The sequence below is a fragment of the Eumetopias jubatus genome, unplaced genomic scaffold (assembly GCF_037043125.1).
Source record: "Eumetopias jubatus isolate StellerSeaLion01/CBP00866 unplaced genomic scaffold, mEumJub1_p1.0 scaffold_10, whole genome shotgun sequence".
NCBI classification, from domain to species: Eukaryota; Metazoa; Chordata; class Mammalia; order Carnivora; family Otariidae; genus Eumetopias; species Eumetopias jubatus.
This window is the reverse complement of record NW_028274816.1, coordinates 129,271,381-129,299,283: the sequence shown is the minus strand read 5'-3', so window position 1 is coordinate 129,299,283 and position 27,903 is coordinate 129,271,381. Positions and strand designations below refer to the sequence as shown.

General features: G+C 52.4%; 3 protein-coding genes across 9 annotated transcripts in view; 2 read left to right on the top strand and 1 right to left on the bottom strand.

Annotated features, from left to right (window-relative positions):
- The first annotated feature begins 134 nt into the window (after positions 1 to 134).
- Positions 135 to 5,112, top strand: TAX1BP3 (Tax1 binding protein 3). Its single transcript, XM_028095435.2, has 4 exons — positions 135 to 277; positions 3,205 to 3,324; positions 3,713 to 3,790; positions 4,102 to 5,112. The coding sequence occupies exons 1-4, from the start codon at positions 239 to 241 to the stop codon at positions 4,237 to 4,239; spliced, it is 375 nt and encodes a 124-aa protein (XP_027951236.1). The 5' UTR covers positions 135 to 238; the 3' UTR covers positions 4,240 to 5,112.
- Positions 5,113 to 6,846: 1,734 nt separating this feature from the next.
- Positions 6,847 to 23,879, bottom strand: CTNS (cystinosin, lysosomal cystine transporter). 6 transcript variants are annotated; one of them, XM_028095434.2, is made up of 11 exons: positions 23,797 to 23,879; positions 21,193 to 21,272; positions 16,939 to 17,017; positions 15,531 to 15,615; positions 12,165 to 12,268; positions 11,912 to 12,043; positions 11,030 to 11,129; positions 10,818 to 10,937; positions 9,638 to 9,808; positions 7,742 to 7,859; positions 6,847 to 6,985 (listed from the first exon to the last, which is right to left on the bottom strand). In XM_028095434.2, exons 2-11 carry the CDS (start codon positions 21,251 to 21,253, stop codon positions 6,930 to 6,932), a joined length of 1,026 nt encoding a protein of 341 aa, XP_027951235.1. In that variant the 5' UTR covers positions 21,254 to 21,272; positions 23,797 to 23,879; the 3' UTR covers positions 6,847 to 6,929. The 6 variants fall into 6 exon arrangements, with proteins under 6 accessions (XP_027951235.1, XP_027951233.1, XP_027951229.1 ...); XM_028095432.2 differs by lacking the exon at positions 6,847 to 6,985 and adding an exon at positions 7,024 to 7,186; XM_028095428.2 differs by lacking the exon at positions 6,847 to 6,985 and adding an exon at positions 7,211 to 7,439.
- SHPK (sedoheptulokinase) overlaps positions 22,545 to 27,903 on the top strand; it is a 34,342-nt gene continuing 28,983 nt past the window's right edge. Inside the window, exon 1 of one of the 2 annotated variants that reach the window (XM_028095427.2) lies at positions 22,545 to 22,634. Coding sequence is in view for 1 of the 2 variants with exons in the window: in XM_028095426.2 (XP_027951227.1) it covers positions 24,391 to 24,558 (168 nt within the window). In the remaining variant the exon portion in view is untranslated. Of the gene's footprint in view, positions 22,635 to 24,335; positions 24,559 to 27,903 lie in introns of those variants that run through there. The other variant, XM_028095426.2, reaches the window with a different exon arrangement.

The following is a 27,903-nucleotide window of genomic DNA, read 5'->3' as shown; positions in this document are numbered from 1 at the left end:
TTAAACCTCGCTCCCGCCCCCTGACGCGGGCGCCCACCCACTCCCCGCCTTTCTACGCTCGCACAGGGACTTCCGGAAGCCGAACAGCGCTCCGGCGGGTGACTGGCTGGGGCTTCGTTACTATTCATGAAGGGGCGGCCCGAGTCGGGGTGCCTTTGTTAAGCAGGGAGGGCGCGGCTGCTGGGATTTTCGCTGCGGGCTTCCCTGAGCTGGGCTTGGTTTCCAGATTGGGGTCGAGATGTCCTACATCCCGGGCCAGCCGGTCACCGCCGTGGTGGTGAGTGCGCTCGCGGGCTCCTCTCGGTCTTGGCTTAGCCCCACTTTGCAGATAGGAAAACGGACACCCCGCACAGGTTGACAAAGCGTGGAACCCAGGGCTGTTGCAAACCGGCGGCCAGGCCTCCGGTCCCGGCTCTGTCCCAGCGGGACTGCGGTCTTCCCCAGCCAGGAAATAGAGATGGCCGGGGCCCAAGTGCCCCCGGAACACCCGGAGTCGCGACCAGACCCCGCGCACTGCCGCCGCCTCGTTGGACTCCATCCCGCCGGCAGAGGCGGGAAGGACTGAGGAGAAAATCCTCAGCTGTGGGAGTATCGGGAGAGCGCCCTCTTCCCCGGCCCGAGGCCCCAGCTGGGCAGCGGCGGGGGGCGGGCGCCAGCCCCGACGGCCGTGAGTCGCAGCCTCTGGAATGAGGAAGTGCTTCCTCCCCTGCCGGAGACGCCGCCGCCGCCCAGAGGGAGACTGGGGGGTGGAGGTGGCCGGGGCCTGAGTAGCAAGCCGGCCCTTATCCCTCCCGTCCAGCCTTGCTTGCTCGGACCCAGCGCCGCCCGCTCCAGAGTGAGGGCGCACGCAACTGACTCGCTCCTGCTCCAAACTTTCCTTGGCTCCCCAGCCCTTGGGACAAAGTCCGGGTGCCCCGCCTGGCACTTGGGGCCAGAGGAGACCAGACCCTTTGGGCTAGCTCAGGCCCCTGGCTCTCGCCGTTGGCTTGTCTTGGGTGCCAAGTGCTATTAGAATAGGCAAAGGGAAGGAGAGAGACTGGGACATTAGACTCAGACACCAGTGCCAAAGCTGAGTGGGGCCTGGAGGCCGACTCCGAGGCGGAGGTGGAGAAACTGAGTTCCATTGAGAGGTCTGTTCACATCCAGCCCTAAAGGAAGCCCACAGGAAGAACCCAGATCTCTGAGAAGAAATGCCTGCTGGACAGGCTTTGGGTCAGATGGAAGTCCCAGTCCTGAGGCCACGGGACCAGCTGCAGTATCTCAGATGGGTGTGCAGGGGAGTCAGGCGCTGACAGGGTGTGAAGCCGCTGATTAAAGTGGCATGTGAGGTTGGGCTTAGAGAACGAGCTCTGGCCTGGGCTACTAAGAAACATTTCTGCACCTGCGGACAGCTGTCCCAAGCTTCACCCTGACTGCACCAACCTTGCTTTTCTAGATCCCTAGTTGCCTCAGAGAGAAGGAGCCAGGTTTGCTTCTTAAATGGGGGTGGGGGTGTGGGGTGTGGGGGAAAGGTGGTGTAGGGGAGGCACAGGGGCAGTAACCTGCCTGATGGCACCTAGTAAGTCAATGACAGGGCCTTGTCTTCCAGCCCAAGGGCCTGTACTCCCTTCTAATCTTGAGGGTGGCTCAAAGGTGTGCAAAGGTGTTGGAGGAATTCACACTTTGGGGCACAACGATCTAGGTCTAGTGGGCCTCAGGGGTCACACTTCCTGCTTCCTCTCTCGCCTGTCCTGGCAGGTTCTTGGGCCTTCCTCGGAACTGTAAGACCGTGCCCTCCCAATTCTTGTTAACACTAGGAACATGTCTGAACGTGCTGGGTGGGGTTTGGCCTCTCTTGTGTTTTGGATTGGGGATGGGGTAGGGGAGGCTTCCTCCCAGGTCTCTGCCTTATCCCATGTAGTTAGTATCTTGAGAATGTTAAAACCGTTTTGGCTTCTCCTCTGAACTCTGGCTCCATAGGTCCATTTGCCTTCTGGACATTTGCCTGGGTGGCTCCTGGCCCTCCAGAATGCTTCTTCAGTGTCCCCAGCTGGGAGATGTTTGTGTTCAGCCAGGCCACTTGGCTGGGTGCTTCGCTTGACTCCTCTCCACCACAAGCAGTCCTCAAGTCTTGTTGATCTCACTTTCCAAGTAGTCATGTCCCCTGGCCTCCAAATCCCACCGCTGGAAGACATCCATTCCCCTCCTAACTGCCCAAGTGGTCATTCTAGCATCAAACCTGACCATGACCAACCTTATTTCCGGACTCTTGAGAGGTCTAGTGGGCCCAGAATCAAAGTCAGGTGTCCAAACTCCTGTCATTCAAGGCCTGGTTTGAAACTCTTCAGGTCCAGATCAAGTCACTTTGGTTTTTTTCCTTCTTCCTGTAAACTCAACTTTTGGGGTGGGGTGATCTGGTCTAGCCCCTATGCTCTGGTGACTGGAAGGTGCCTGCTGAGGGCTTTGAAAGGAGCCTAGCAGTTTGGGAACCACAGCCCCAGAATATGGTGGGAGAGCTCTAGAACCCTCTTCTGCCTCCTCCACTGCACAAGAGCAGGGTCTGGGGCTGACAGAGAAACCCCCTCCCCCTCAGGGCCCAGCATCTTGGGCCTGCAGTCCACAGCCTTCCTGAGCTAGCCCCAGCCTCACCTCACCTCCCAGTTCCAGTCCTGTAGTGGACACTCATCTCATGGACATACATCCATAGTACCTTCAGGCCTCTGCCTCTGTCCCTTGGCCAGGACAGCCCTGCCTCTCCTTTCTGTGCAAGTTTGAACTTCTCTTTTTTTGGAGCATCTCTAGTCTTGCCCTTGACAGGTTTGGCTCAGCAGTGAGCTGCCTCAGCAAAGTACCTGCACTTTTTTTTTTCAGGGCCTGACCCCTTCTGCCCTGTGTGGTCCCTCCCCTGGGACACAGGCCCCCCATCTATAGCATCCTGGCTCTTGGACCGGGAGTACATGTTGACTAAGGCTGGTGCCTGAGACTAACAGGAAGGGGACAGAGGCTAGGAGAGAAGGTTGCATAGGTGGGTTGTGGCTGAGTTCTGAGTCTCAGCCCACCGCAGATCTCCCAGGGTGGTGACCAGCTGGAATCCTGCAAAGGGCCCTGGGCTCCACCCCCTTGGCATGGCTCTGAGCTGGCCCAGCAGCCTGAGGCTGCTGCTGGACAGACCAGATTCATTGTCCACACACCCACCTGCCCCCAACTCCTTTTTTCCTTTGCCAGCAAAGAGTTGAAATTCACAAGCTGCGTCAAGGTGAGAATTTAATACTGGGCTTCAGTATTGGAGGTGGAATTGACCAGGATCCCTCCCAGAATCCATTCTCAGAAGATAAGACAGACAAGGTGAGGGGGACCAGGGTCCTGGGACTTTTCCACTGGGGACAAAGGCCTGAGATGGTGGATCTCTGTTTCTAGGGCCTTCATGGAAGGAGTAGACCTGTGTCTTTCAAACAGTCCTAGGAAGGTTTAAGAAATGATAAGTAGGGATGGGGGTGGGGAGTAGACCTCCCAGCCCTAGGAAGACTCACTCAGAGCCCAGGAGGAACAGGAAGAGGCCAGCAGCAGGGGCCAGAGCATGGTGGGGCAGCTCTATTTTGGCACAGCCTGTACTGGGGGGCAGACTTGGTGCAGAGTCAGTTGGATGGCTGGGAGTTTGCCATGCTGGGCTTTGCTCTCTGGATAGGTGCCAGTCCAGTGACACTGGGCTTTGACCTGGGCTGTTTCTTTCCAGGGCATTTATGTCACACGAGTATCTGAAGGAGGCCCTGCTGAAATTGCTGGGCTGCAGATTGGAGACAAGATAATGCAGGTAACACATGTCCCAAAGGAGGAAAACAGGGCTTGGGCCCAAGGGTCTGAAGCACTCGGGGTTAGGGGCTGCCCTTGCCTCCTGAGGCAGCTGGGAGACTCCCTGAAACCATCGAGAGTGCATGCTGGTGCTGCTCCCAGAGGGGGCGGACTCTCTCCTCTGTGTGCCTCATCTGTGGTGCTTGGCACCCCCAGCCCAGACACATCAGCCTGGGAGCCTGCTTGGGTGACCCAGGACCCCAAAACCCGTCCTGCTTCCAGATCCCAGACAGCAGAGAACTGAGGTAGGCTGTATTTTTTTCCTTGGGCCAGGTGAATGGCTGGGACATGACCATGGTCACGCACGACCAAGCCCGGAAGCGGCTCACCAAGCGCTCGGAGGAGGTGGTGCGCCTGCTGGTGACGCGGCAGTCACTGCAGAAGGCAGTGCAGCAGTCCATGCTGTCCTAGCAGCCCGCCACGGTCCCAGACTCGTGCCTGCCTGCCTACAGTGACACCACTTCCACGCTCTGTCTGCCCCTCATCCTGGCTTCTGCGGAGTACTGCGCTCCAGCTCAGAAGGGCCAGAGCTGGTCCCAGAGGCCTGTCCTTGGGACCTGACCCAGCCTTCCTTCCCCACCTCCCGCCACTGGCCCGAGGCTCTGGGACCAGCTCTCGTCCTCAGACACTGAGAATTGTCAGTCTGTAGCGACCACAGGCTTGGCCCTCAGACCCCTGCTGCATGGCCTTAGCAGTGCCCAAATGGGCAGAAGGTCCCCCACTTCTTGAGAGCCACCACAAAGCTGGGGAATGCCGGCTGGGGCCAGCCTTTCCCACACTGAGCCCTGGCTGCAGGGCTTGGCCTGGCCCCCCGTTATCTCAGCTCTGCAGTGACTACCCCATGTTTTTTCCTGCCTTCCCCAGCAGGGACTTGACATACGGCCAGAGGCACTACAGAGCTTGGTCCAAATGGAACCCAGGCAGGCTCACAGTTGACCCCATCACCTCCCACCCCCCCACCCCCCCGAGGGGCGCTGGCCTCCCCAGGGTTCACCTGCTCAAAAGATTTAGATGAAGTTTGAGGCTGACATTTCAGGGCAGTTATCAGGATTGCCATTTCCTTCTATGCCTGTGGGTTTAACTTTATATTTTTTTAATCACAATTTTGATAGAAAACCATTTTTACCTTACTATTTGGAGATGCCAATTCTACTCCTGAATTTATCTTACTAATTCACATCTGGAAATAACAGCGTTGCTTTGGTTCCTGTGGAAATGGGGTAGTATGAAACTGCCCCATACCTGACATCTTGGGCCCAAATAAAACAGTGCTGGAGTTCACAAGGGGTTTTTGCTGAGGCACAGGGTAGGGGTGTCTGGGGTGGATGGTGGCTAGAGCTTCGGTTGTAGGGCTGACTACCCTGGCCCCCAACCCCTTCTGAGACGAAGCCCCGCTGATGCCAGGCCTGCCACTTACTGTGCGGCCAGGGCCACATTGGTGGGAACATCGGGAGCACCTTCACTGGAAGGTCCCCTGTGTAATTCAGCTTGTGCTCCACCCGGGAGGGGCTCCTGGGCACTGTGGGGTTCATGGGAAAAACCCCTACCCCCTAAGACTCTTGAGAGCGTACAATTATCACAGACAGGAGTGCGGCTCCACATTTCCAGGGACTGTGGCCTGATGAGACGGGGCTAAGTTGAAGACCCGCCCGGGGCCTCTGCCTGGCCCAGCACCGGTTGCCCTACCACCTCTTGGACTTACTGTCATTTGTGGACCCACCTACAAATGCCAAATCCAGCTTTTCGAAGTTTCAAATCTGAAATCTCCCATTTCTACAATCTCTGCTTTAGGGAAACAAAATCCTAAATTCTCTGATAATGTGGATAGAGGAATCATTGAAAAATAAGACACCCTCCCTTCCCCCTCAGTGAGAGTGCCCTTAACCCATCCAACCCATGCTCACAACCCCAGCTTGAGCACCATGCCCTGTAGAGACATGGCACCCGTGTGACCTCCCTGCCCCTGAGCAGGCAGGCATCTTGCACTACCCAAGAGGCTTCCCTTGATGAACTGCCAGGTCAGTATGCAGCTACCTCGCCATCAGCATACTTTGCAACCCATGCGTTTCCTTACGTGAAGTGAGTAGGGCTGTCTCCCTAAACCCTAAGGATTGGTTCTGAAGCCAACACACCTGTCTCCCACATCTGGCAAAATGCTCCGTGTGCAGAAAGGAAACAAATCAGGTTTTAATTAGGGATATACAAGCACCTCATTAATCTTGTAGTAAAAAGTCTGAGAGTGAGCTGACAAGGCACATCCTGGGACCCTCCCCTCCTGCCACAGGAAGGACAGCTGCCTGGGAAAAGAGGGAAGGAGGTTTGGAATAAGGGTTGGGCCCATGAGGACTATGTGAGTTGGTCTCAAGTCCTTAGGTGAGGCTCCTGAATAGCCAAAAAATTGGTGAGTCTCAGGTAGGGGTCTGGGGTAAGTGAAGGAAGGGGGCCAGCCCTCCCCTACAGGGGAGCTACTCTCACCAATTGGCAGGTCTTACTGGCCTCTAAGGCACAGAATGGTGTGCGTGTGTGTGCATGCGCACACGTGTCCTATACTCAAGACACAAGGTAAGGAGCAGTTGAAGGGGTACATAGGGTCCCTGACTCTGGGAAAGTAGAGGTAGGCAGAAGGTGAAGAAATTAAGCCACTCACTTCCAAAACATCCCTACAAAAAATCCCAAAGGGGGGTAGTGTGATAAAGATCCAGAGGGTTTGGGCGTAAGCCTAGCTCAGAACCAATCTGTTGGGCACCTCAAGGCTCAGAAATCCAGTTTCTTTACCAGACCCTAGCCTGGGCCACCTGTGATTACAGTTGTGGGTGTTGAATTATGCAGAATGAGTGTCAGGAAGGTGAATGCTCAGAGCATGTGGCCTTCAGAGAAGGGACCCCCCCCCCCCAGGCCTAACCCCCAGATCAGTCCTATCCCCTCTGCCACCAGCATGAGCACCAGCACCTCTGAGTCCACTGGCCACACCACCTGGCTGCTTGGGTCTCTGGGAAGACAGCAGTGGCAACAAAGCACCCTTGGCTCACAACTGCGGGGTCAGTCCTTCAAGCTGCTCCCAGAAACACTGGTTGCTTAGGTCAAGGCCTTCGGCTCCAAGCTCAGCACCCAATCCTGCCTGGGACGGCTGTCCGAACCCGTGTGTGCTGCCTGAAGCCTTAAAGAAAATAGAGACGGTGGCATCAAGATGCAGGAGAGCCAGACGCCCGGCTGGCAAGGCCTGGGAGGGGCCGTCAGCAGTGTGGTTTTCCGTCTCAGAGCAGAGTCTGGTGTCTGTCTCAGGGGGAGGCTCCTCCCCAGCCCGGCCTGGGAGAGTCCTGGCTGAAGGCAGGCTGGTTTGTGTGTAAGACGTCTGGCCCTGAGGAAGAGAGCACTTCAACACTGTCCGCACACTGAGCCAGCCCTGCGCTCCAGCCTCTGCCCCAGCCTTCCTGGTGGGCACGTGACCCGGGGCCATTTATGCTGGGTCCCTGGGTGCTAGTTGAGTTGGTCATACCCTGGTCTCTTTCTGTATAAGCAGAAGTGCTGAATGAAGAAGACAATATCGAAGAAAATGGAGAAGAGGCCGAGTCCAAACTTGGTTGGGTCTCCAAAGATCAGTGTCCACTGCTCTGTTAACAGTCACAGAGGACAGAGTTTGGGTTCAAGTTGGCAGCTCCTGAAGCAGCTGGAGCATGTGGGGCAGCGGGGCTGTGTGGGGTGGGGAGGTGTCCTCATCTGCCCAGAAAAACCACAAATCCTCCAGCTGCAAAGGCCCCTAGGTGAGTCTCCCCTGGGTGCTGGGACTGGGTTGGATTCCCAGGCTGAAGGGCTGGGGGGGGGGTGGGGGGGGTGGAGAGGTATCCCGGGATGCCTAGCCTTACCCTGTGCCTCCAGCCCACCAGATGGGCAGGCAGCCCGCTGGCTGACTCACCATTGTTGTAGGACTGGAGGAACATCTGGAGGAGGCTGAAGCTACCCCCAGTGAAGTCCAGAAGCACGTTACCAATGCTCCAGCCCTCGGTGCTTTTGTAGTAAAAGTTCATGTAGGCCTGGGTCAGACAGACAGAACGACGGCAGTGAGGGGGCTGGGTGGCTGCCTCTTAGACCTTGTGACCGTCACTCCAAACAAGAGCAGCTCTCATTCCTCCCACTCATGTGCTTGGGCCTCGGCATCAAGGAACACAGTGACCTTTGGGCTCTGACAAGTCCCCGCCAGCAGAGGGAACAGTATGGGCGGGTCCCGGGGTCTCATGTGGGTGCACAGCCAACAGCTCTTCTCCTCGCATCCCACACCTCACAACTGCAAAGGAGGGGGAGATGTTGCTTCTCCATCTTTATCCTTCCCTGTTCTGGGGTGAAACCCTATTCTGGTTTTCTAGCAATTGATTTTTCTTCTCACTTCCAGTGAAGGAGAAACTCAGCCTGGACTTCATGTTGTGCTTATGAACATGGGCTAGAAGTCAATTTCCTGGTCTGGCATCCCAGCTCCACCTATGGAGGGAGGTTATCTTGGGAGTGTTACTGAAGTCCTAACTTCAGTTTTCCCCATCTGTAGAATAGACGTGACTCCCCCCTCAGCTCTGGCTGGGCTCTGGAGACTCCATCTCAGGCTTCCTAGGTTTAGTGGGTGGGTCCACTTGGACATTCCCCCACTTTCTGCTGCCACTGCCCCACATCCTTCCTCCAAAGCCAGAACCCTCTGGACTTCTCTGATTGGGGCAACCTCCCTATCACCCAAGAGGATGTGGCCTCTGTAGTGGTCTTCCCTCAGTCAGCCTCCTGTCAAGTCCCCTTCTTCATCCTCTCCCCCCCTCTTTCATGCTTGTGGCCACCTCTCTAGTCTTGGGACAATTCCAAACATCTGCAAGTGGAGCTCCTAACTCCTGGGTTGACCAGGCCCAAGCCTTCCCACACTCAGGGACTGTGGTCCCTACTTCCCTCAAGACCTCCCCCCGCCCACTCCGAAGCCTTCTTCCCCAGCCCCCTAAGGCCTGACCCTACCTTTTTAGCTTCAACAGTGCTTCTTGGTACCTCCCACACTCCTCTGACTGCAGACTGCTCCCAGCCTAGAATGCCCCCTCCTTTCTTGCCCACAAAATTAAGTCCTCCTCATCCTTAAGAGCCTGGATCTGTTTCCAAGCCCTCCAAGAGACAGGCCTGGACTCTGACCCAAATGCTCTCCTTCCTGAGCCCATGAGATACCAGGTTCCCTGCACTGGGGAAACTGAAAAGGAGGCGCCTCCATGGGAAATGGGGCTAGATTCCGGGGTGGAGCCCGCCAGTGGCCGCTGTCCTACGCCTCCCCCGGTCCTGGGCCATATGGGCTAAGGGGGAAGATGTGCTGGACTCTACGTCTCTGTATCTGAATAGAACCCAGTACTTGAGGGAGCATGCTGAGGGTCCCTAAGGTGGACCCCGGATGGGATCTCTGGATGGGAGACAGAGGTCAGAGGTTGCAGTGCTGGGCTGCTTTCCCAAGTATCCTGCCACTGCTTGTCCGGGTCACCGGTTGTAGCAATGGGGGGCAGAACTGATGTCCTTAGGAAAGACTGGGATGGAGAGACAAGTGACCCGTACGACCTGACTCTCAGAGCTGAGCATGAGCTCAGAGAAGTCGCCACACTGACCCTCAGGTGGTTCCTGGCTCCAGGGAAGAGCAGCAGTGCTTATGGCCAGCTTTCTGCCTGGCCCTGCACTGGCTGGGCTCATGCCTTCCACTGCAGCTTTCCATGCACATCTCCTTACCCCAGCTAGAAGCTGCCCCATGCGAGCAGCACCCAGGCCCTGTGTCTCATCCCTCTCACGCTAATGGCCACGTGAAGAGTACCTGGGGAAAATACTTGATCAGCGTCACTGCGAGCTTGATGTAGGAGAAGCAGAAGAGAAATCGCAGCCATGTGATTACCCCAACTGCAGCCAAAATCACGGTGATGAGCACCAAGACCCAGGAGAGCACCAGGAAGCTGACGGCAGGCCAGGACACATGCTGGTTGCCTCGCTGAAGATGACCGAGAAAAGGAAAGGAAGTAGGTGGTAGGGGTTCGGGGGGTGGGCACAGAAAGCCCAGTACCAATCACACCCTTGTCGCTAGCAGGGTCTCTATTGCAGTCCTTAGACTTTCCAGAGCCCATTTCTTCCTGTTCCCACACTGCAGAACTGGGTGCCTCTCGGAGGCCACCAGGAGCTGGGAATGTGGCCTGCAACACACTGGAGGCCTGTGCCTCATTCCATGATCCAGGTGGAGCCTGATCATCTCTGGAACCCATCCCTCACCGCTCCCTTCCCCAGAGCAGGCCTTCTTCACCAAGCCTCAAAGCAAAGGGTAAGAAAACCTAGAAAGTTTGTGAAGGTAGGAGCCAAGCAGTCCCTGGCTGACCTTGCATGTGCAGAGGGAGGTCCCTGAGGGAAGCAGTGTATCCAGTGAGAGAAAACGTACCTATCAGTGTGATTCCCTGAAAAGCGGCCTAATGGTGCCTTTCTCTGCTGAGATGCCCAACAGCCCTCCAGCACTCCAGCTGAGGCCGGTCTCCTCAGCATGGCACTGCAGACCCCTCAGGAGACTCCGAGCCCCATCCACCCGTTTGCTCATAGTTCCTCTCGCTGTTCCTTGGCCTTCACAGCTCTGTCCTCCAGCTGGGGCTGCCCCACCCTGGCCCGCTTCCCCATCCCCATGGCAACATCACTTTCACTATGGACCACAACCCCATGCCACTTCCTTGATGCCCTCCTTCCCTCTCCTCCCTGGCTATGCCAGGGCCTCCATGAACCGCCTGTGTCCTCCCCGCCCGCTCAGCTCTCAGCCTGCTGGGTCATCACTGCCTCTCTGTGCCCCTCACCCCAGACCTGGGGTCCCGAGAGCACAGGGCCGGGCCTACTCTCTCAGCCTCAGTAAGTAGATGCTGACTTTCTGTGTCTTCTGTAACACGGGAGGTATGGCCAACAGGTGGTAAGGGTGGGTGTTGGCCCAGGGAGCCCGAGGTGGGGTGGGCACCAGATTCATCTCTCACCTCATAGAGGAAGCACTGCACCATGACAACCAGGGTGAGGGCGACTGCGTGCAGACTGAAGAAGACATCATTACTGTCCACGGGGTTCACCCCATTGGGGTATTTGAAGAAAAACTGCTCCTGGTTGAGGGGTCGGGAGAAGCTTGGGGGTGAGGTGCAGCCAGGCTACCAAGGAGCTGGGGCCGGGCTACAGTGGGCAGGCAGTGCCATACCTTGATGTAGGGTACCCAGAGGAGACCAATGTTGAACACGCTGTAGGCCACGAAGCCTGTCAGGTTCAGGGCCACGAAATCAAAGCTCAGACCAATGACACTGTGGCATGGGAGCAATGAAGAGACAAAGCAGGGCAAAGGGTGAGAATGGGGGGAGGGAGGGGACAGAGCTCCCAACGCATGGGGAGGAGGGCCCAGCTCTCCCAAGGACAGCACCGTCCTCAGGTCCCTTTGCATCCCCCAATCAACGCCACCCAATCCCACCCTCTTGGGAACCAGTTACCTTCCTCCCCCCCTCCCTCCCTCGTCTCCTGCCTCTTCAAGTCCTGGCCCCAGAGGAAAGTCTTGAGCCTCCTCCACAGAGGAAGCATCTTCCCCCCGCTGGCTCCCAGCTCCGCAGCCCCCTACGAGGCCCATTTGATGGGGGTGACTGCAGGAGAGCTTGAGTTCTTGATGTGTGCAGAAACACAACTCCAGGCCCACTTTGTCTTTAAAGTCAGGGTGGGGCAGCTTAGCCTCCGAGGCTGAAGGACCCAGCTCCGGCACAGCAGCCAGACCTGCCACTAACTCCTCCAGGGCTGGGTGGACCAAGAACAGAGCAGATTTGGTGGACTCCCCCAACCCTGCCTAGTCTCCACTTCCCTGAAAAGCCCCATTTTGTTGCTTTCACATGGAGGAACTGAACTGGGCCACAGACCAAATGCCCGGAGCTGCAAGTCCTGCCACAGGCTCTTACAGCTGTCACACTGGACACTTTCTAGAAAGGGCAAGAAGAGAGAAGAGCAGAGGAGGAAAGTCTGAACCCATGCTGCCTACAGCCTCTCTGGGATGCCTCTCATCTTACTAGTCTCAAGTGACTTCACATAAAGCTTAGCAGGTTACCTTTTCCGCTTCCAGTTGGTGATCACCTGAGGGTAGAAGGAGATGGACCAGGCCACAAAGTAAATCCAGCCAATCACCTGGTTTATGATGCTAACGACATTACTGTGGATAACCAAGAAGTGGATCCTCGGGCTAGAAAGAATTTGGGGACTGAGATGAGCTGAGGCTGAGCTTGAGGGAAACCCCCATGTACCCAACACTGCCTGCCTCCCGTCTTATCATTTAAGGTCCACGTGGGCTGAGGTCAGCCTACCCGGTCTGGTTGGAGTAATTTCCGTGCAGATAAACAGTAACTTGTCCAACATTTTGAGATGTCACTTGAAAAGAGGAATCTGTCACTCCGGGAGGCACCACAACCTGTTAAGAAAACTGAATTCGATCTGGTGCTACAGTTATTAGGACCTCACTGAGTATCCAGCTCCAGGCTACACTCTAGGGAATGATGGGACAGATCACACATGGTCCCTGCCTTCCAAGAGCTTACTAACAGGAGGGAGAAACACTGGACCAACTACTTGCGCCCCCACCCCCCAATACCCGTGTTACACGTTCTGAGCAGAACAACAGCCCTGCCTTCAGGCCCTCCCCTGCCTCAACTACGAGGGAAGGTGGGATAGCTCGATCTCAGGCAAGTTATTCAAGCTCTGACCTCAGTTTGCTCACCTGTACAAGGGGATAACAGAAGTGTCTACCTTCCAAGGTTGCTATGAATGGCACAGTGTCCATAAATACCATGACTGCTATTCTACTTCTGTTATAATGGAAGGCTCCTTAATACCCACAAACAATGTCTGCCCCATACCCAGTGTGGCTGCCAAGTGACAAAACAGAAGACAGACACCTGTCAGGGAGAACATTCTTACCCTCCTTTCTGCCCAACACTTATCAAAAGCTCTGCTCCGAGAAACAGTACTTGGAGGCCTGCCTGCAATATCTGATCTCCCAGTCACCCGCCCCCACCCCCTGACATTCTCAAATCTCCCAAGTGTGGCAGGGAGCAGAATGATACCTTCCCTGAACCAACCGTCTCCTCCTCTTTGTTCCTTGGATATTGCTCTGGGCCCCAGACCTCTACCCATACCACAGGCACTGTGAGGATGCAGCCATTAGGATTCAGTGGCTTCTTTATGAGGACCCTGGAAGGACCATCTTTTTGGTTTTAGCTCCAGAAATCAGGGGGCTTTGGCAGAACAAGTGAAATGGTATAAGCAGCTGCAGCAAAGCCCAGAGTCTGATTCATGGCCCACCTCTTGCAAGCTACATCCTCATGACATGTACTACTCTTGGCTACTTTTTCTTATCTTTAACAAGTTTTTTTTTGGCAATGTTGGTTGTATATTTTAAGTGGCCACTAAGTCCCTTCAGGAACTAGGCAGGAAGAAAACTGGCCAACTGGAAATCAACTGATACGAGGCAAAAGGAAATCATAACTATCACTATCTTTTTTCAAATTATTATTAAGCTTTATTTTTAATTAATTTATTTTAGAGAAAGCGCACAATTGGGGAGGTGCAGAGGGAGGAGAAAAATCTTAAGCTGGCTCCACACTGAGCACAGAGCTTGGTGCGGGGCTTGATCTTACGACCCTGAGATCATGACCTGAGCTGAAATCAAGAGTCAGACACTTAGCCGACTGAGCCACCCAGGCGCCCCAATAAACTTTATTTTGAAAACAGTTTTAGGTCTACAGCGAAATTTATCACTATTTTTTACTGAGTGCTTTCTTTCTACATGCCAGATACAATTCTAGACATTTTATACTTGCTACAGCTTTTAATCCTCAAAACCCTGTCAAGTAGACATTACTAACCTTATGTCTACAGATGAGGAATCTGCGATGTAATGGGGGGAGTACCTTATCCAAGGCTCACGGGTCAGGCTTCTAGACTACCTGACCCCCCAGTTCTAACCAGTGGTTTCCAAAGGCACGGGAAGTAGATAGGAGTGCTCAGAGCTGGATGGGGAGGGGCCGTATAGGTTGGCCCCTGGAGAGTGGGTTGGCACCCATATAGATCATTTCTATAATTGGATTTGACTTTCCACATAATTTTTTAAAAATTATAGTTGGCATACAATGTTATCCACCATTAAATAGATATGAAATTGCATTATAACATGTGCAGAAAAGTACACACATCACAGCTTGATGAAGTAACAACCACAAACCAAGATCAAACACTCAGGTCAAGAAATGGAACACTTCCAGCACCCTAGAAGCTTTATTCTGCTCCTTTCCAGTCACACCTGATCCCCAAGGGGAAACTGCTATGCTGACCAACACCACAGATTGGCCCTGACTCTGTTTGCACTTTATGCCCAAGGAAGCGTACAGTGTAGGCTTCTCTACAGCTTTTTTTTTGCTTAAGATTGTGTTTGACTTTTACTGGCCCTAAACTAGGTGATCAGCGTCATTCCTCAGACTCTAAATTTGATCTGTGGGTCAAACCAGACCTCAGCTGGGTGCCACAGTCTGCTCTAAGAACCAATGCCTTTTCTTACCCTGTAGCAGGCTTCATGCCCCAGGGCAGGGGGAAAGTTGTGAGAAATGGCTCTGTCTAATGAGGTGTGGTGTTCACCAGAGGGTGAGAGAGGACTGCCTTCCCACACAAGGCCCTTCTGGGTTGACACCCTTTATCTGATCACATGCTTCAGTACTGTTTTCTTGCCAGGGGCCTCACAGCCAACCTGCAGCCCATTTCTACAACCACACAGGGCCTCGTGACATGCTGCGTCGTTATCCCTGCATATAGCTTGTCTATTTTTTTTTTTAAACTCTTGTTTATTCTCTACATTGCTGCCTTCCCTACTGATATTTTTTTATCTAGTCAATTGGCAATTGCTCAAATGTTGGTAAGGTAGAAGCAGTGTGTATATTAACAGATAAATGCATAAGGACTATGAATAGTTATTGTTAGATGGCATTTGGCACTGGCATTTGGCATTCCGACCAATGGAATCTTGGAAGACTGCTTTGCAAACTTCAGTGTGGGCCTAAATCATCTGGGCATCTTGCTCATATGCAGGTTTTGAATCAGTAGGTTTGGGATGGGGCCCACGATTCTGCATTTCTAAAAGATTTTCAGGCAGGGACAGTACTGCTGGTCCGCCAATGCCCTCTAAGCAGCCAAGCTTTAGAAAGCTATCTTATTAAGAATTTCTTCTATAGGGCGCCTGGGTGGCTCAGTTGGTTAACCGTCTGCCTTCGGCTCAGGTCATGATCCTGGAGTCCCGGGATCGAGTCCCACATTGGGCTCCCTGCTCGGCGGGGAGTCTGCTTCTCCCTCTGACCCTCTTCCCTCTCGTGCTCTCTATCTCTCATTCTCTCTCTCAAATAAATAAATAAAATCTTTAAAAAAAAAAAAGAAAGAAAGAAAGAAAGAATTTCTTCTACATTCCCAGAACCATTTTTGCCTCAAATTTCTTACTACCACCTTCCTCATTCCATCTACATGGCATAAAATGGCCATCCTCAAAGAGATGAACAAAACCAAAATCAGAGATTTTTAGAATGATGGAACAGAACAGGAGCAGCCCACGGTATAAAAACAAGGTGGCCTATTTCTAAAAGCACTTTCTTAAAAAGTATTTTATTACCCAGCAGTTAAAATTCATTACTTACTTCATTAGGGAGCTCAAGGATAGTGACATTTTTTGAACGAAATGTGATTTGAAAAGTGATCACCAAGGTTGCATTTAATGGATGCCTGTGGAGAATAAGAGTCTGATTATTGCTGAGAAGTTGGACACTGTGAGATCTCAACCAACCCTCTGGATTTCACATAGGGCCTGTCACTGCTCAAGCAATTATAATTAAGTGCTATGTGCTAGGCCCTGAGTGGTAGAGGTGGGGTCCTTGCTCCTAGGAGCTTTCCATTGGTATTGGGAGACAAGAGGCCCGCAGGGGCCAGGTGAGAACATGAGAAGGTGGGGAACAGGTTGTGACTGCCAAATCAGGTGTCCAGAGGCCAAGAGGACCATGCCATCTGCTCTGGTAGAGAAGGCTTTAAAGGGCTCGGGTCTGAGCAGGGACCGTTGTGTCCCCAGAAAGCCAGGAGACATGTCCAATGGGAGTAGCTGGTGGTGTCCTCAAGTGTGAATGTACAGACCGGGAGTGAATTTGGAAGGCCATGGAAAGCCACTCGAGGATTCTGGAGAGGGGCGGTGTGGTGAGGGGAAGGCTTGTCAGATTTATAAGGTGTCCATGTAGAGGGGTGGCAGGAGCTGGGATGGAATGCAGGTTGCTATCAAAGCTTTGGTTTGAGAGCAGACTTCCCAGGAGAGGTGAAGAAAAGGGAGAAGGTAAAGAGAAAAGGCAACGTTCTAGATCTTGGGGAATCCTCACGGCTGGCAAGAGTAGGGAGAAGCAGTAAAGGACAAGGGAAGAGGCAGGCTCTCTGGCAGTCTGTACTAGGTCAGCACCTCATGCCTGAACCAGCAGAGGTTCGCCAGTAAGACACTCAGAAAAGGCCAAGCGGGAATGTCACTGTGAATGGGATCCACTCAATAAGGTCACTTCTGCTTTCAGAAGGGATCTCAGAAGTGCTGCCAAACAGCTCCTTGCCCCCTGACCTTCAGGGCACTCATCAGATACTTAGAGCCTTGGAAGGGACCACTCTGAGCTCTGGCATCAACTGCTGGTCACTCAAGGCCAGCTCTCAGCTGGGGAAAAGGTTCATGTCTCTAGGGGGAAACCCGCTTCCTCCTCCTCCGACCAGAAACAAGGATTCAGTGGCCGGGAGTAGAGAGACTCTAGGACCTAAGTCTGCACACCACCTGCTATCACCTCTCTTTCTCTGGCTTGTCTTTTTTTTTTTTTTTTTTGAAGCTTATTTTATTTTCTCAGGAGAGAAGGGATTTGATACCACCATACAGAATATCCACTGTCCCTAGGGTTCTCTGGCTTGTCTTAAAGTGAAGAGGCAAAGCTATCACATTTGAAATATGAACAGACAGAACCAGGGGTCAGCCTTGACCTGCCATGGGGTGAATGAACAGGGCTGATGACAGAGTTGGGCCCGGGAACTTACTGAAGCGTGATGCTGATGTTGGCTGAGCTTCCATTTTCCAGCTTCACAGTGGGAGGAACAGTGAGGTCGACTGTCGACTCTGGAAGGACCCAAACCAATGACAAATTGTTAGGTCAGAGAACTCAGGCTCCCAGGGAAAAACTGGGATGAGGCTCCTCAACATCTGAACTCATGAGCTCTGACTCATGACAACCCCCGTCTTCTAGAAGAAGACATGGAGGTCCTGAGAGGGCAGGTGATGGGCCTGGAAACCTGAGCCTTCATTATGCTCTCTCCCCTTCTGCTGCCAGAGAGAGGTAGACACAAGCCTGAGCAGGAAACACCGCAGCTGCTTCTTCCCCCACTGAGAGGTCTGAGGCTGAGTTATCCAGAATTTTAGAACAATGGAGCCCCAAAATTGTCACACAGGAATTCATGCATCAATCTGGGACTGAAAAATGTGGACCTGAACTACCTCTTCAGATGGGAAAGCATAGGGGTCTCCTCTGTTCATGGAGCTAAAATTGCCCTGCAGCACTGGTCCAGCCCCTTCCTGTACTCTCAGAGACACACAGGGCCCAGCTATCCTGTTTCTAAAGAACCCCTGTGGGCTCTGTACTAACTTAGCCAAACCCATTCACTGATCCCCTTCCTGAGACTGACTATGCTGGGGAGTGGGGGGAAAATGGTGTATACCACAATCTCACTATCAGGGATTTCTTCTTGGCATTAAGGTGTTAATGCAGGATAAGGTAGACAAATTGGCCTTGGGAGTGAGGGAGGAAGCAGGTTTGGGAGGCCAAATACCCCAGAGCAACTTGGCCATAGAACCAGAGCGAGTGAGCCTCTCCCTGACCTCTTCCTGTGTTCTTTGGGCAGCCCACACTTGCACCCCACCCTACTCCCAGGTGCACTCAAAGCCCCAGGCCCCTGTCCACTTCACCTCCCTTACCTCAGGGCCTTCAGGGTTCTGCAAGGACTAAGGAGTGGTCATGAAGCTAGACTGGGCAGGAAGGGAGCCCATAGGGGAAAGGAGCTTAACTTGATTAGGATGGTCCTCGTAGGGGGAGCAGCTACAGGCAGGGCCCAGGTTTCTCTCTCCCCAGTTCCCTCTAGGCAGAAGATAAATAAGATCTGAAGTTTTAGGTGTTCAGGTTGGAGGGGAACTTAAAAGTTCCCTGATATAACCTCCACTGTCTGATCCCTTTTTTCATTACTCCTACCTGGAAGTTGCCCTTCCTCTGCCTAAACACCTCCCAAGAATAGTGACCTCATCTCCTGCAAAGGATTTGGCCAGCCTGGAACTTGTACTTCTGGGCCTGGCTCTGAGAGCTGCCTTCTCCATGACAACCCTGCACACATGAATGCAGACACATGCTCTGTCACCTGCACCTGCAAGCCTCCAAGCTGAGACTCCCACAGTCTGAGGTCTCTAGTCTCAGCACTCTCCTCACATCTGCCTGGCATCCCACCGAGTGGGCATGTCCCCACGTTGGCCCACTCACAGCTGAGTAGGACGACCCCTCCCTTATGTGTAGCCTCAGGGCCCGGAGGCAGCTTTGCAACTCTGCCCCTTCTTTTTCACAGTCTGATAGCAACCTGAGGCTTTGTTCTGGGCTTGCACAGCTCAGGGGCAGTAGGACTTAAGGTCCCTGATGTTACTTTCTACCTAGAGTTGAGGACCACACCAGAGAAGCAAAACCATTGACCAGACAGTGCCCAGGACAGAGATATTGAAAGTGATGCCAGGCAGCACCCCCCACCTCTGGGGCCCGAAGGTTCTGCTGGGCTGTGGTCACGGTGAGAGGTCCGCATGGCCTTTGCTCTTCCATATTCTTTGCACTTTACAAGAGGAGGCTGTGAGCGCCTGAGAACCAGATCAGGTAATGTTTACTTTCCCCTCACTTAGAGCCAGTGAAGACAGTGGCTCTTAGCAGCTGAGAGACTGGGCTCTGAAGTCACACGGTCCATCCCGGCTTTGTCCCTTCCTTGCTCTTAACTTCTCTATAGGGCTCTAGTTCCTCACCTGTAAGATGGGGAGAACAGCACTATGTATTTCACATGGGGCCGTGAAGACACAGTGTGGGAGTGTTTGTGACACACTTCCCATGTGGCCTGAGTGCTAGATGATTGCTGGTGTCTGTTCTCATCATCATGTAAACACTGTAGGACATTTTCAAGCCCAAGATGGAAGGCAGTTATGAAGCAGGCATAATTTCCAGAGAGAGCACATTTTAAAGTTTGCCCTTGGGCAAGAGTCTTGGGACACCACATCAGAATTACCAAACAAGTCTTCATGAAACCAACTGAAGTTTCCCCTAAGGAAGGGTCTTTTTTTTTTCAAAGGAATACTTATTGGCACCCTCCACTGTGCTCCCCATCCCACCCACTCTACCTCATGCCCCATTCTCTAATTATTGTAACAGTGAGAGGTGGGTATTATCCTTCCCAATTTGGATATAAGGAAACAGAATCCCAAGAGGGCAAGCGCCTTGCCCACATAGCTCAGACATGATGGAGGCAGGATTCAAACCCAGGCCTGTCTGGTCCAAGGCCCAGCTTCTTGCCACTAGGTGGCAGTGCCTCAAGATTCCATCCAGAGAAGTCAGAGACCGATCATCTCATCCACAGTCCTTGATGACCAATCCCCAAAGCAAAGAAAGAGAAGACAAGCAGAATGAGCTCAGAACCCCAATTCTAGTCACTTGATTTTATGGTGTTTCCATTACTCTTTTTCAATGACATTCAGGAAAGGAGGCAAAGAAGTAAAACAGAGCAGGGATCCCATGCAGGTCCCACCTTTGGGGACTCTGTGACTTTGGGGAAGACTTTTTGGGTCGAAGTTTCCCCTCTGTATAACTGAGGCGGTGGTGGCCAGATGTGTTCTTCTTTCCTGGGCTTTATCTAAAGCCTGACAGTGCAGAGCAGGTCTGGAATGGGGCTCTGGAATTCGTATGGAGAAACACCAGGCTTCATGGTACCCCCTTTCCGTTCTTGGAAATTGTTTATTCACAAGGTGTGACTGCAAAGTAACATGACTGATTGTTTAACGAATCTGGAAGAGCCTTCAAGTGGCCACATAACTGTAAATGGTACAGCCACTGTGTACAGCTCTCAGGGGGCTTCTGTAGGATTTGTACTGTTTGTATAAAGGTCATTTGAAATCCTTAGGGATTTCAAGATATATTTGATTTTTTAAAAAAGATTTTATTCATTCATTTGACAGAGAGAGAGAACACAAACCAGGGGAGCGGAGAGGGAGAGGGAGAAGCAGGGAGCCCGACATGGGGCTCGATCCCAGGACCCTGGGATCATGACCTGAGCCGAAGGCAGACGCTTAACCGATAGCCACCCAGGCGCCCCAAGATATATTTGATTTTTTTTTTTAAAGATTTTATTTATTTATTTGGCAGAGAGATACAGAGAGAGAGCAAGTAGGCAGAGAGGCAGGCAAGAGGGAGAGGGAGAAGCAGGCTCCCCGCTGAGCAGGGAGCCCGATGCAGGGCTCGATCCCAGGACCCAGGGATCATGACCTGAGCCGAAGGCAGCCGCTTAACCGACTGAGCCGCCCAGGCGCCCCAAGATATATTTGATTTTTGACAACAGCTAAGCTGATGATCAAAATAACCAGCCTGCCATCCTAGGAGTGCTAAACACTTTCCGTCCTCTTCATGGAAGGAATTTCAGCAATGTTTTAGGCAGTGGAAGAACTGATAGAATGATGCAGACCTCTAACGGCCCTGCTGCTCTTACAAACCTCACAAGGATGCCCAAACCCCAAGGTATTTTTTGACAACCAGCCTATGTTATGTGAGGCCCCTAGCCGCACTTGGGCTGCTGCATCCTGTTCCTTGGTTTCTCTCTAAAAGGTTTTTCCATCTTACAAGGGGATGCCTGGCAGACTCCTCAGGTATCTGAACCTGACAGAAGAACCAGGTGCTACAAGATGGCCACCTCATTTGCTTCTGCAGCATCTCCTAGGACCTATAATTCCTTTTGTGAGGTCCACAGAACAGGGAGTTGTTGAAGCTCTGTAGTTTTGACTTTGGTGGTACAGAAAAGGTAACAGGGACCCCATGGAAGAAGGTCAATTATTTGTGAAAGTCCTGAACCCCAGACCTGGGTCTGCTCCACCACCCAGTGGTCGTTTGGCCAAGGAGCCAGCAGACATGCAGTCTGGACAATCCTAAACCCTTGGCTACGAACAGGTCTGGCTACTTACTCTATTGCACCATCTCCCTCTTTACAAAGTTGATGACCCATTTCTAAACTCACCACATTTCCCTATGAGCTTCAGGGGAAGAAGGATAAAAATAATCAGCCAACTCCTTATCATGTTCCTCAATTTCAAAGAACTAGGAAGAAAAACAAACAGGAAGAGAAGTTCAGGTTAAAGTTGGAGCAGCTCAGCAACAAATGGACCATGGCACAGACAGTTCATAAAGGGCTTTCACCTCACACCAGTGACCTCACATGCTTTGCATCACCAGGTGACTGGGGGGTGGGGTGTGCGGAACATAGCTTTCTTTGATATGTGGAGCCATGGGCTCAGAGAGGCTAAGTGTTTTGTGTAAGGCTCCACTCTGAGGAAGGAGACAAACACCAAATTTTTCCCTCTTCAGCTGCTTCTTGTAACCTCGTTAACCAAAAGAAAGAATGTAGTTTTATTGGCTGGGGGTCCTTTTTTTCAAAAAGTTATCCAAATTGTGGTCAGATATTTGACTTTGTGAACTTATGAACCTTAAGGAAATTAATTTCATTCCTTGTCCTGGGTCAAAAGCCAAAGGGGCCAATGCCACCAACTGACACCAGGTTAAGACTTTTCCATTTGACAAGTGTCACCTCTCCAGGACTGGCAGGGATCACTCATAATGGGGACCCAGTGTGGGAGGAGCCCCAGATTAGCCCAGGGGAAACTCATTGGTTAAGTGAGGGAGATGTACTACATAACACCTATAACCCCAATGCACAGCAGGTGAACCACGTGTCAAGATGGGGCAGGTCAGCATGGATATCTCTAACTTGGTCTGTACATGCTGCCTTGGCATGCAGAGCCTAGGCCCTCCCACCTGACAGCCTCTGGGGAGTCCCATGGGGAGAGCTAGGAGTGGTCTGTGTGGAAACATCTCTCTGATTTGTTTTCCCCAAAGGCCTCAAGGAACCTAGTACACCCCTCCCTTCAAAGACATCTTCCTGACTACTCTAGCCTGCCTGATCTCTGCCTGTTCCTGTCTCCTCCAGGGGCCTCTCTGCCTGGGCAGCTCCCTTTGATCTGTTAGATCTTACTTCAGGAGCTTTCCCACCTGCTGGCATTGACCTGCTCTGTCTCTGGCCTCCTCTGGATCCCTTGCCTTTGGTGCTGTATCCCTGTGCTCCCTACCACCCACTTTCTGTACCCTGACCTGCAGGGAATTGCTCTGCTGTGTCTGTGGAGTAAACACGGGTCTCCCGTGCACTCTTGCCACTCTCTGCTCCTCACACCTGCCTGTGTCCTTATGTTCAGGATTCAGAATGTCCCTCAGGGTAGAGTCTGGGTTTTCCCCCAGAAATCAGATATGAATCAAGCCTAACCAGCTCCTCTCTCATCCTGCAGGAGTGGAATGTGGACTAAGAAACTAAAATGTTTGGTCAGCAAAATTCCCGCCCCCGCCTGCCCGTCCCAGAGTCTGAGATACATACCTTGCAGGAAAGACACCAGGACAGATAGACATTGAGAGGTAAGTCGATTAAAATTAAAATGTCAGAAAAATGTCAGGGTGATAGTTATACACTAAAACTATGTCTTGTGAATGCTACAAGGTAGAAATGTAGAATTTCACGACAATGGGCTCTTTCGGGCATGCCCCTCTTCCTGGGTTAAGTTCTATCTCTCAGGCGTCACTCAGATACCCTTTTAAGAGGTCTCCCTCTCCCAAACCATGCATCCCCAGAGCAACCTGGGGTCAGGGGTCTCCAGCTCCTGTCAAGTATCTGACTTAATCCTGTCAATTGTTTTACAACCTGGAACTCCTTGAGTCTCCTTCTCTTGTAGGACAAGTGTCAAGAATGTGTGCCCTGCAGACAGACTGCACAGGTTTGAACCTGGGCTTCCCATTTATTGTGTGACATTGGGGTGCTACTTAACCTCCTCAAGCTTCAATTTCCTAATGTGAAAACAAGACAGTGGGATTACATTATAGGACTTAAATGAGATGAAATGCATAACATGGCTTGTGGCCCTCCAAAGGGCCACAGTACACAAACAGACTTAATCAGTGGTATTAAATAAAACTTCATGGTGGTGGGGAGGAGTTCATTAGGAAAAAAGGTTGAGAAACAATGTCGTAAAATGATTACTACCATTGCCTCGGGCACCTAGCAAGCTCTCATAAAGCACAGGTGGTTATTTTTCTCAATTCTGTTGAAAAGGGTAGCCAGTCAGTTGTCCTCCCTTCCCCCTGCCTGAAAACCCCGGAACGCAGGGCGGGGTCTCATTCTGCCCAGTTCCCCAGAACCCAGACCCGCGCCGAGCACACCAACGGGAGTTCGTGGAATGGGCTTTTCAGCACCTCCTCTCTCCAAAGTAATCCGCCAACTCCGCGACCCAGATTCAGGCGGCAACTAACCAGGAGGCGGGGAGGGGGCTCGGACTTGCACTGGAGTAGAGCCACCCACACCACCTCGGCAGCCCAGGGTCCCCTGCCTCCGCTCACCACCACGCGGGCCTTCCAACCCGGAGGCTGTCTGGTGTCTCGAGGCCGGGACCGCCTGTAGGTGATGGAACCCTGGCGCGGCTGGAGGGGCACTAGATTCTCAACCGACTTACACTGCCAGTCTTTAGCCCTCTCGGGGTCCGCCGGGTAAATGGGGGGAGGCTGTTGGGGCCGCGCCGACGCTCACCTGAGATCCTCTAGGCTCAGGGCAGCGACCACAACGGACGCTGGATCCGTTTTGGACTGTACCGACTTCCCCCGGCAGCCAGACTTTGGGTGAGGGCGGGCCAGAAGTCACCTGACTCCAGCCACCTGATTCTCGGCTAGCGGAGTTCGGTGCGATGCACGCTGGGAACTGTAGTTGGGCAGGGCTGCGGCGCGGAGCAGAGGGGCCCAGCGCCTTGGCAGGGATGGGGGCTCGGGTGTGTGGGAGGCTTAAACCACTTTTGGGGACACAGAGCCTCCCGGAGCCCCCAGTGCCTGTCGGCGAACTCCGCGATACCACGGTGAGCGAGGCCGCGGGAGCGCTCCGCCGTCTTAGAACGGCCGCCGCGTGGAACTGGGCCCTCTAGGTCCTGCCTTCCGCCGCCTCTTCGCCTATAGGCGGGGCCCGCCGGGACGGCGCGCGGGGCTCCGCCTTCCTCGACCAATGGGAAGGCCAGAAGCCTCCATGCTGGGTGTGGCTGAAGGGCAGGCCCCGCCTCGGCTCCTGGGAACCCGCCGGAGCGTGCAGGAGCGGGCGCCACTCCCCCAGACGTCGGCTGCGCTGCGCTCCGAGGCTATGGCTGCGCGGCCCGTCATTCTCGGTATCGACCTGGGCACTACGTCTGTGAAGGCGGCCTTGGTGGAGGCCGTGCCCGGCGACCCATCGGGGTTTGTGGTCCTGGCGAGCTGTGCCCGGGCTGCGCGGGCCGAGGCGGCGGCCCAGAGCGCGGCTGCAGGGCCCCAGGTGAGGCAGTGTCCTGGAGCGGCGCCGCCTCGGGAGCCGCTCTCGTGCTCTTCAGAGGAGGCCTCCTCGACACCCATCTTCTCCAAAGAAGTGTCCCTGGTTTCTCCAGCCTGCCTGGCCTCTGCCTGCCTGCTGTAGCTCCTTCTGGTCCGTTAGGCTTCGTCCCAGGAGCTTTTCCCACCTGCTGACCCCGATCCGGCTCCCTGGCGTCTGGGGGCCTTGCTTAATGGCGCTCTATCCCCGTGCTCTCCGCCTTCCACTTTCTGTACTTTGATCTGGGGAAATTGCTCTCCTTGTGTGACCTCGGGCCTCCCTCTTGTTCTTGACCCCTCTGAACCTCACACCTGCTGGTATCCTCAAGTTCAGGATTCAGTCTGTTCCCCGGCGCAGAATTTGGGTTTTCCTCAGGAACTAGGTCTGTGGAATCAGGGCCTAGGCGGCTCTTCTCGTTGGGCAGGTGGACTGGGGAATTCAAACACTTGGTCAGCAAAGATACCAGGACCCAAAGGCTGAGACACCTTGGAGGAAGGACTGCTCAGACAGAGACAGGAGAAGATCGGACGGATCATTATACATTAAAACTAGTGTCTAGTGAAAGCTACAGGGTAGAAATGGAGAATTTCGCCACATTGGGATCTGTTTGGAGATGTGGGTTCAGGAAGATCATCAGTTCTTAGAGCTGGATTCTATTAATTCTCTGAAAAAGGTAGCTCTATGTTCAGTTAATTGACAATAGAAATTAATATCCAGGAACTTTCTGTGTACCTTATTACTTTTTTTTTTTTCTGGATTTCTGCTTGTTCTCCCAGTTGAAATAGGTGGCCTCCTTAAGGCGCTTTCCAGCCCTGACCCTGAGTTTTCTAAGCCCCACTCCCAAGGGCTTGTTTTTCACAATCTTTTGCCACTTACCTAGACTCAGTTCTTTAGGGTTCAGAGTCCGTCTTGCTCAGAAACATTTCAGAGGGTAAAGAGTTCAGGAGCACTTTGCATTTTCATAGAGACTCAAACTTAGTTTGATGAGGGCATCAGGGTATTTTAGAATGATTATTTCACCACATGGACTATGAAATGGAGGCATGTTCAGCTCTGACCTTGTGGGGGTAAGCGGCAGAGCTGGGATTACAGGGAGTAGGTTTAGGCACTGCCCTTTTTTCTTGAAATAAAGCCACTTTTTTTTTTTTTTTTTTTTTTTTAAGTGGGCTTCCTGCTCAGCGTGGAGCCCAGTGCGGGGCTTGAATTCACAACCCTGAGATCAAGACCTGGGCTTGAGATCAAGAGTTGGATATCCAGCTTAACCAACTGAGCCACCCAGGGGCCCCAAAACAGGGTCACTTCTTGAAAACTACTTTCCCTGCTTCGCACAGCCTTCAGCAGGCTGTTCTGTGTTTACAGGCACACCATGTGCCACACCTGCCTAATGAGGGGTTTAGGAGAGGCCAGGAATAGCCGCCCCCCCTTGCATCCTCCACGTGTGTTTTGTGCTCTGGGACAAACGGTATTGCTGTAATTTATAGCAAGATTTCTCAACCTTGGCACTGTTCATACCTTGGGTTAGATGATTCTTTGTTATGGGGAGATGTCTTGTGCATTGTAGGATATTCCGCTGGCCTTTATGTACTACATGCCAATAGACCCTTCTACCCAGTTGTGACACCCCAAAATGTCTCCATATTGCCAAATGTACCCTAGGGGACAAACATCACCCCTGGGGTGAGGACCACTGAGCTACAGAAATGCCTGATGACTCTGTCCTTTCCTTTTCCTTCCATACTTTTTACTCTTAAGAAGTAGTGTATACACCAAGGTCAAGCTTGGCGGCTGTATGGAAAGTCAGGCTTTTAGGTATTTGCAACTTTAAAATACCAGGATTTTTGAGGGAATCTCTGTGACCCTTTCTGAGTTACTAATTTCTTCTTTCTAGGCCTCAGTTTCCTCATCTGTAAAGAGGGGTGTGGGGGGGGCGCCTGGGTGGCTCAGTTGGTTAAGGGACTGCCTTCGGCTCAGGTCATGATCCTGAAGTCCCGGGATCGAGTCCCGCATCGGGCTCCCTGCTCGGCGAGGAACCTGCTTCTCCCTCTGACCCTCCGCCCTCTCGTGTGCTCTCTCTCTCTCTCATTCTCGTATTCTCAAATAAATAAATAAATCTTAAAAAAAAAAAAGAGGGGTGTGGGGGAGGAAGGTTGAATGAATTTCTAAGTTCTTTCTCAAATCTAAAGTTTTAGGATTTCATTTGGTTGTAGAGGGATGGATATTCTGAACCAAGGAATGGGGGCAGCACTTTTCCTATTACAGTGTGGGTATACCCATTGTCTGAGAGCTACTCCCTGATCACATTCACCACTAAAACTCGAACTAATTGCTGAACACTGACTGCCCCCTTGTCTTCACTTCCACCTGGCCCATTTCCCTCCTCCACCATCCCCACCTATGCAACTCACCCACCCTGGGCCCATTTGAAACAGTGGCTCCTCTGTCTTGGATTGACACACTGTCTGAGGCTGTGTGGGAATTCTTTAGCAGCATCCAAAAGGAATTCTAGCCACAAATGTGACTCACACCTGTAATTTTCAGTTTTCTAGTATTAAAAGTAACACTTGAAATTAATTTTAATTGCATATTTAATTTAGTCCAATGTATCCAATGTACTATCATTTCTATTTTTTATTAAAATTTTTTATTGTTATGTTAATCACCATGCATATTACATCATTAGTTTCTGATGTACTGTTCCATGATTCATTGTTTGTGCATAACACCCAGTGCTCCACGCAGAACGTGCCCTCTTTAATACCCATCACCAGGCTGACCCATCCCCCCACCCCCCTCCCCTCTAGAACCCTCAGTTTGTTTTTCAGAGTCCGTCGTCTCTCATGGTTTGTCTCCCCCTCCGATTTACCCCCCTTCATTCTTCCCCTCCTGCTATCTTCTTTTTTTTGGTTTCTTACCATATATTGCATTATTTGTTTCAGATGTACAGATCTGTGATTCAACAATCTTGCACAATTCACAGCGCTCACCATAGCACATACCCTCCCCGATGTCTATCACCCAGCCACCCCATCCCTCCCACCCCCCACCACTCCAGCAACCCTCAGTTTGTTCCCTGAGATTAAGAATTCCTCATATCACTGAGGTCATATGATACATATCTTTCTCTGATGGACTTATTTCACTCAGCATAACACCCTCCAGTTCCAACCATGTTGTTGCAAATGGCAAGAGCTCATTCCTTTTGATGGCTGCAAAATATTCCATTGTATATATATATATTGCATCTTTTTTTAAAAAAAGATTTATTTATTTATTTTGAGAGACTGAGAATGAGAGAGAGAGAGAGAGCACATG

Excerpts from the sequence above, each read along its gene's own strand:
- TAX1BP3 (XM_028095435.2), top strand. The coding sequence starts at position 239 with ATGTCCTACATCCCGGGCCAGCCGGTCACCGCCGTGGTG. Across the intron at positions 3,325-3,712 it reads CAGAAGATAAGACAGACAAG|GGCATTTATGTCACACGAGT; the intron begins GTGAGGGGGACC and ends GTTTCTTTCCAG. Across the intron at positions 3,791-4,101 it reads TTGGAGACAAGATAATGCAG|GTGAATGGCTGGGACATGAC; the intron begins GTAACACATGTC and ends TCCTTGGGCCAG.
- CTNS (XM_028095428.2), bottom strand. The coding sequence starts at position 21,253 with ATGATAAGGAGTTGGCTGATTATTTTTATCCTTCTTCCCCTGAAGCTC. Across the intron at positions 12,269-15,530 it reads TCCTTGAGCTCCCTAATGAA|GTTGTGGTGCCTCCCGGAGT; the intron begins GTAAGTAATGAA and ends TTTTCTTAACAG. Across the intron at positions 11,130-11,911 it reads ACCAACTGGAAGCGGAAAAG|TGTCATTGGTCTGAGCTTTG; the intron begins GTAACCTGCTAA and ends CCCATGCCACAG.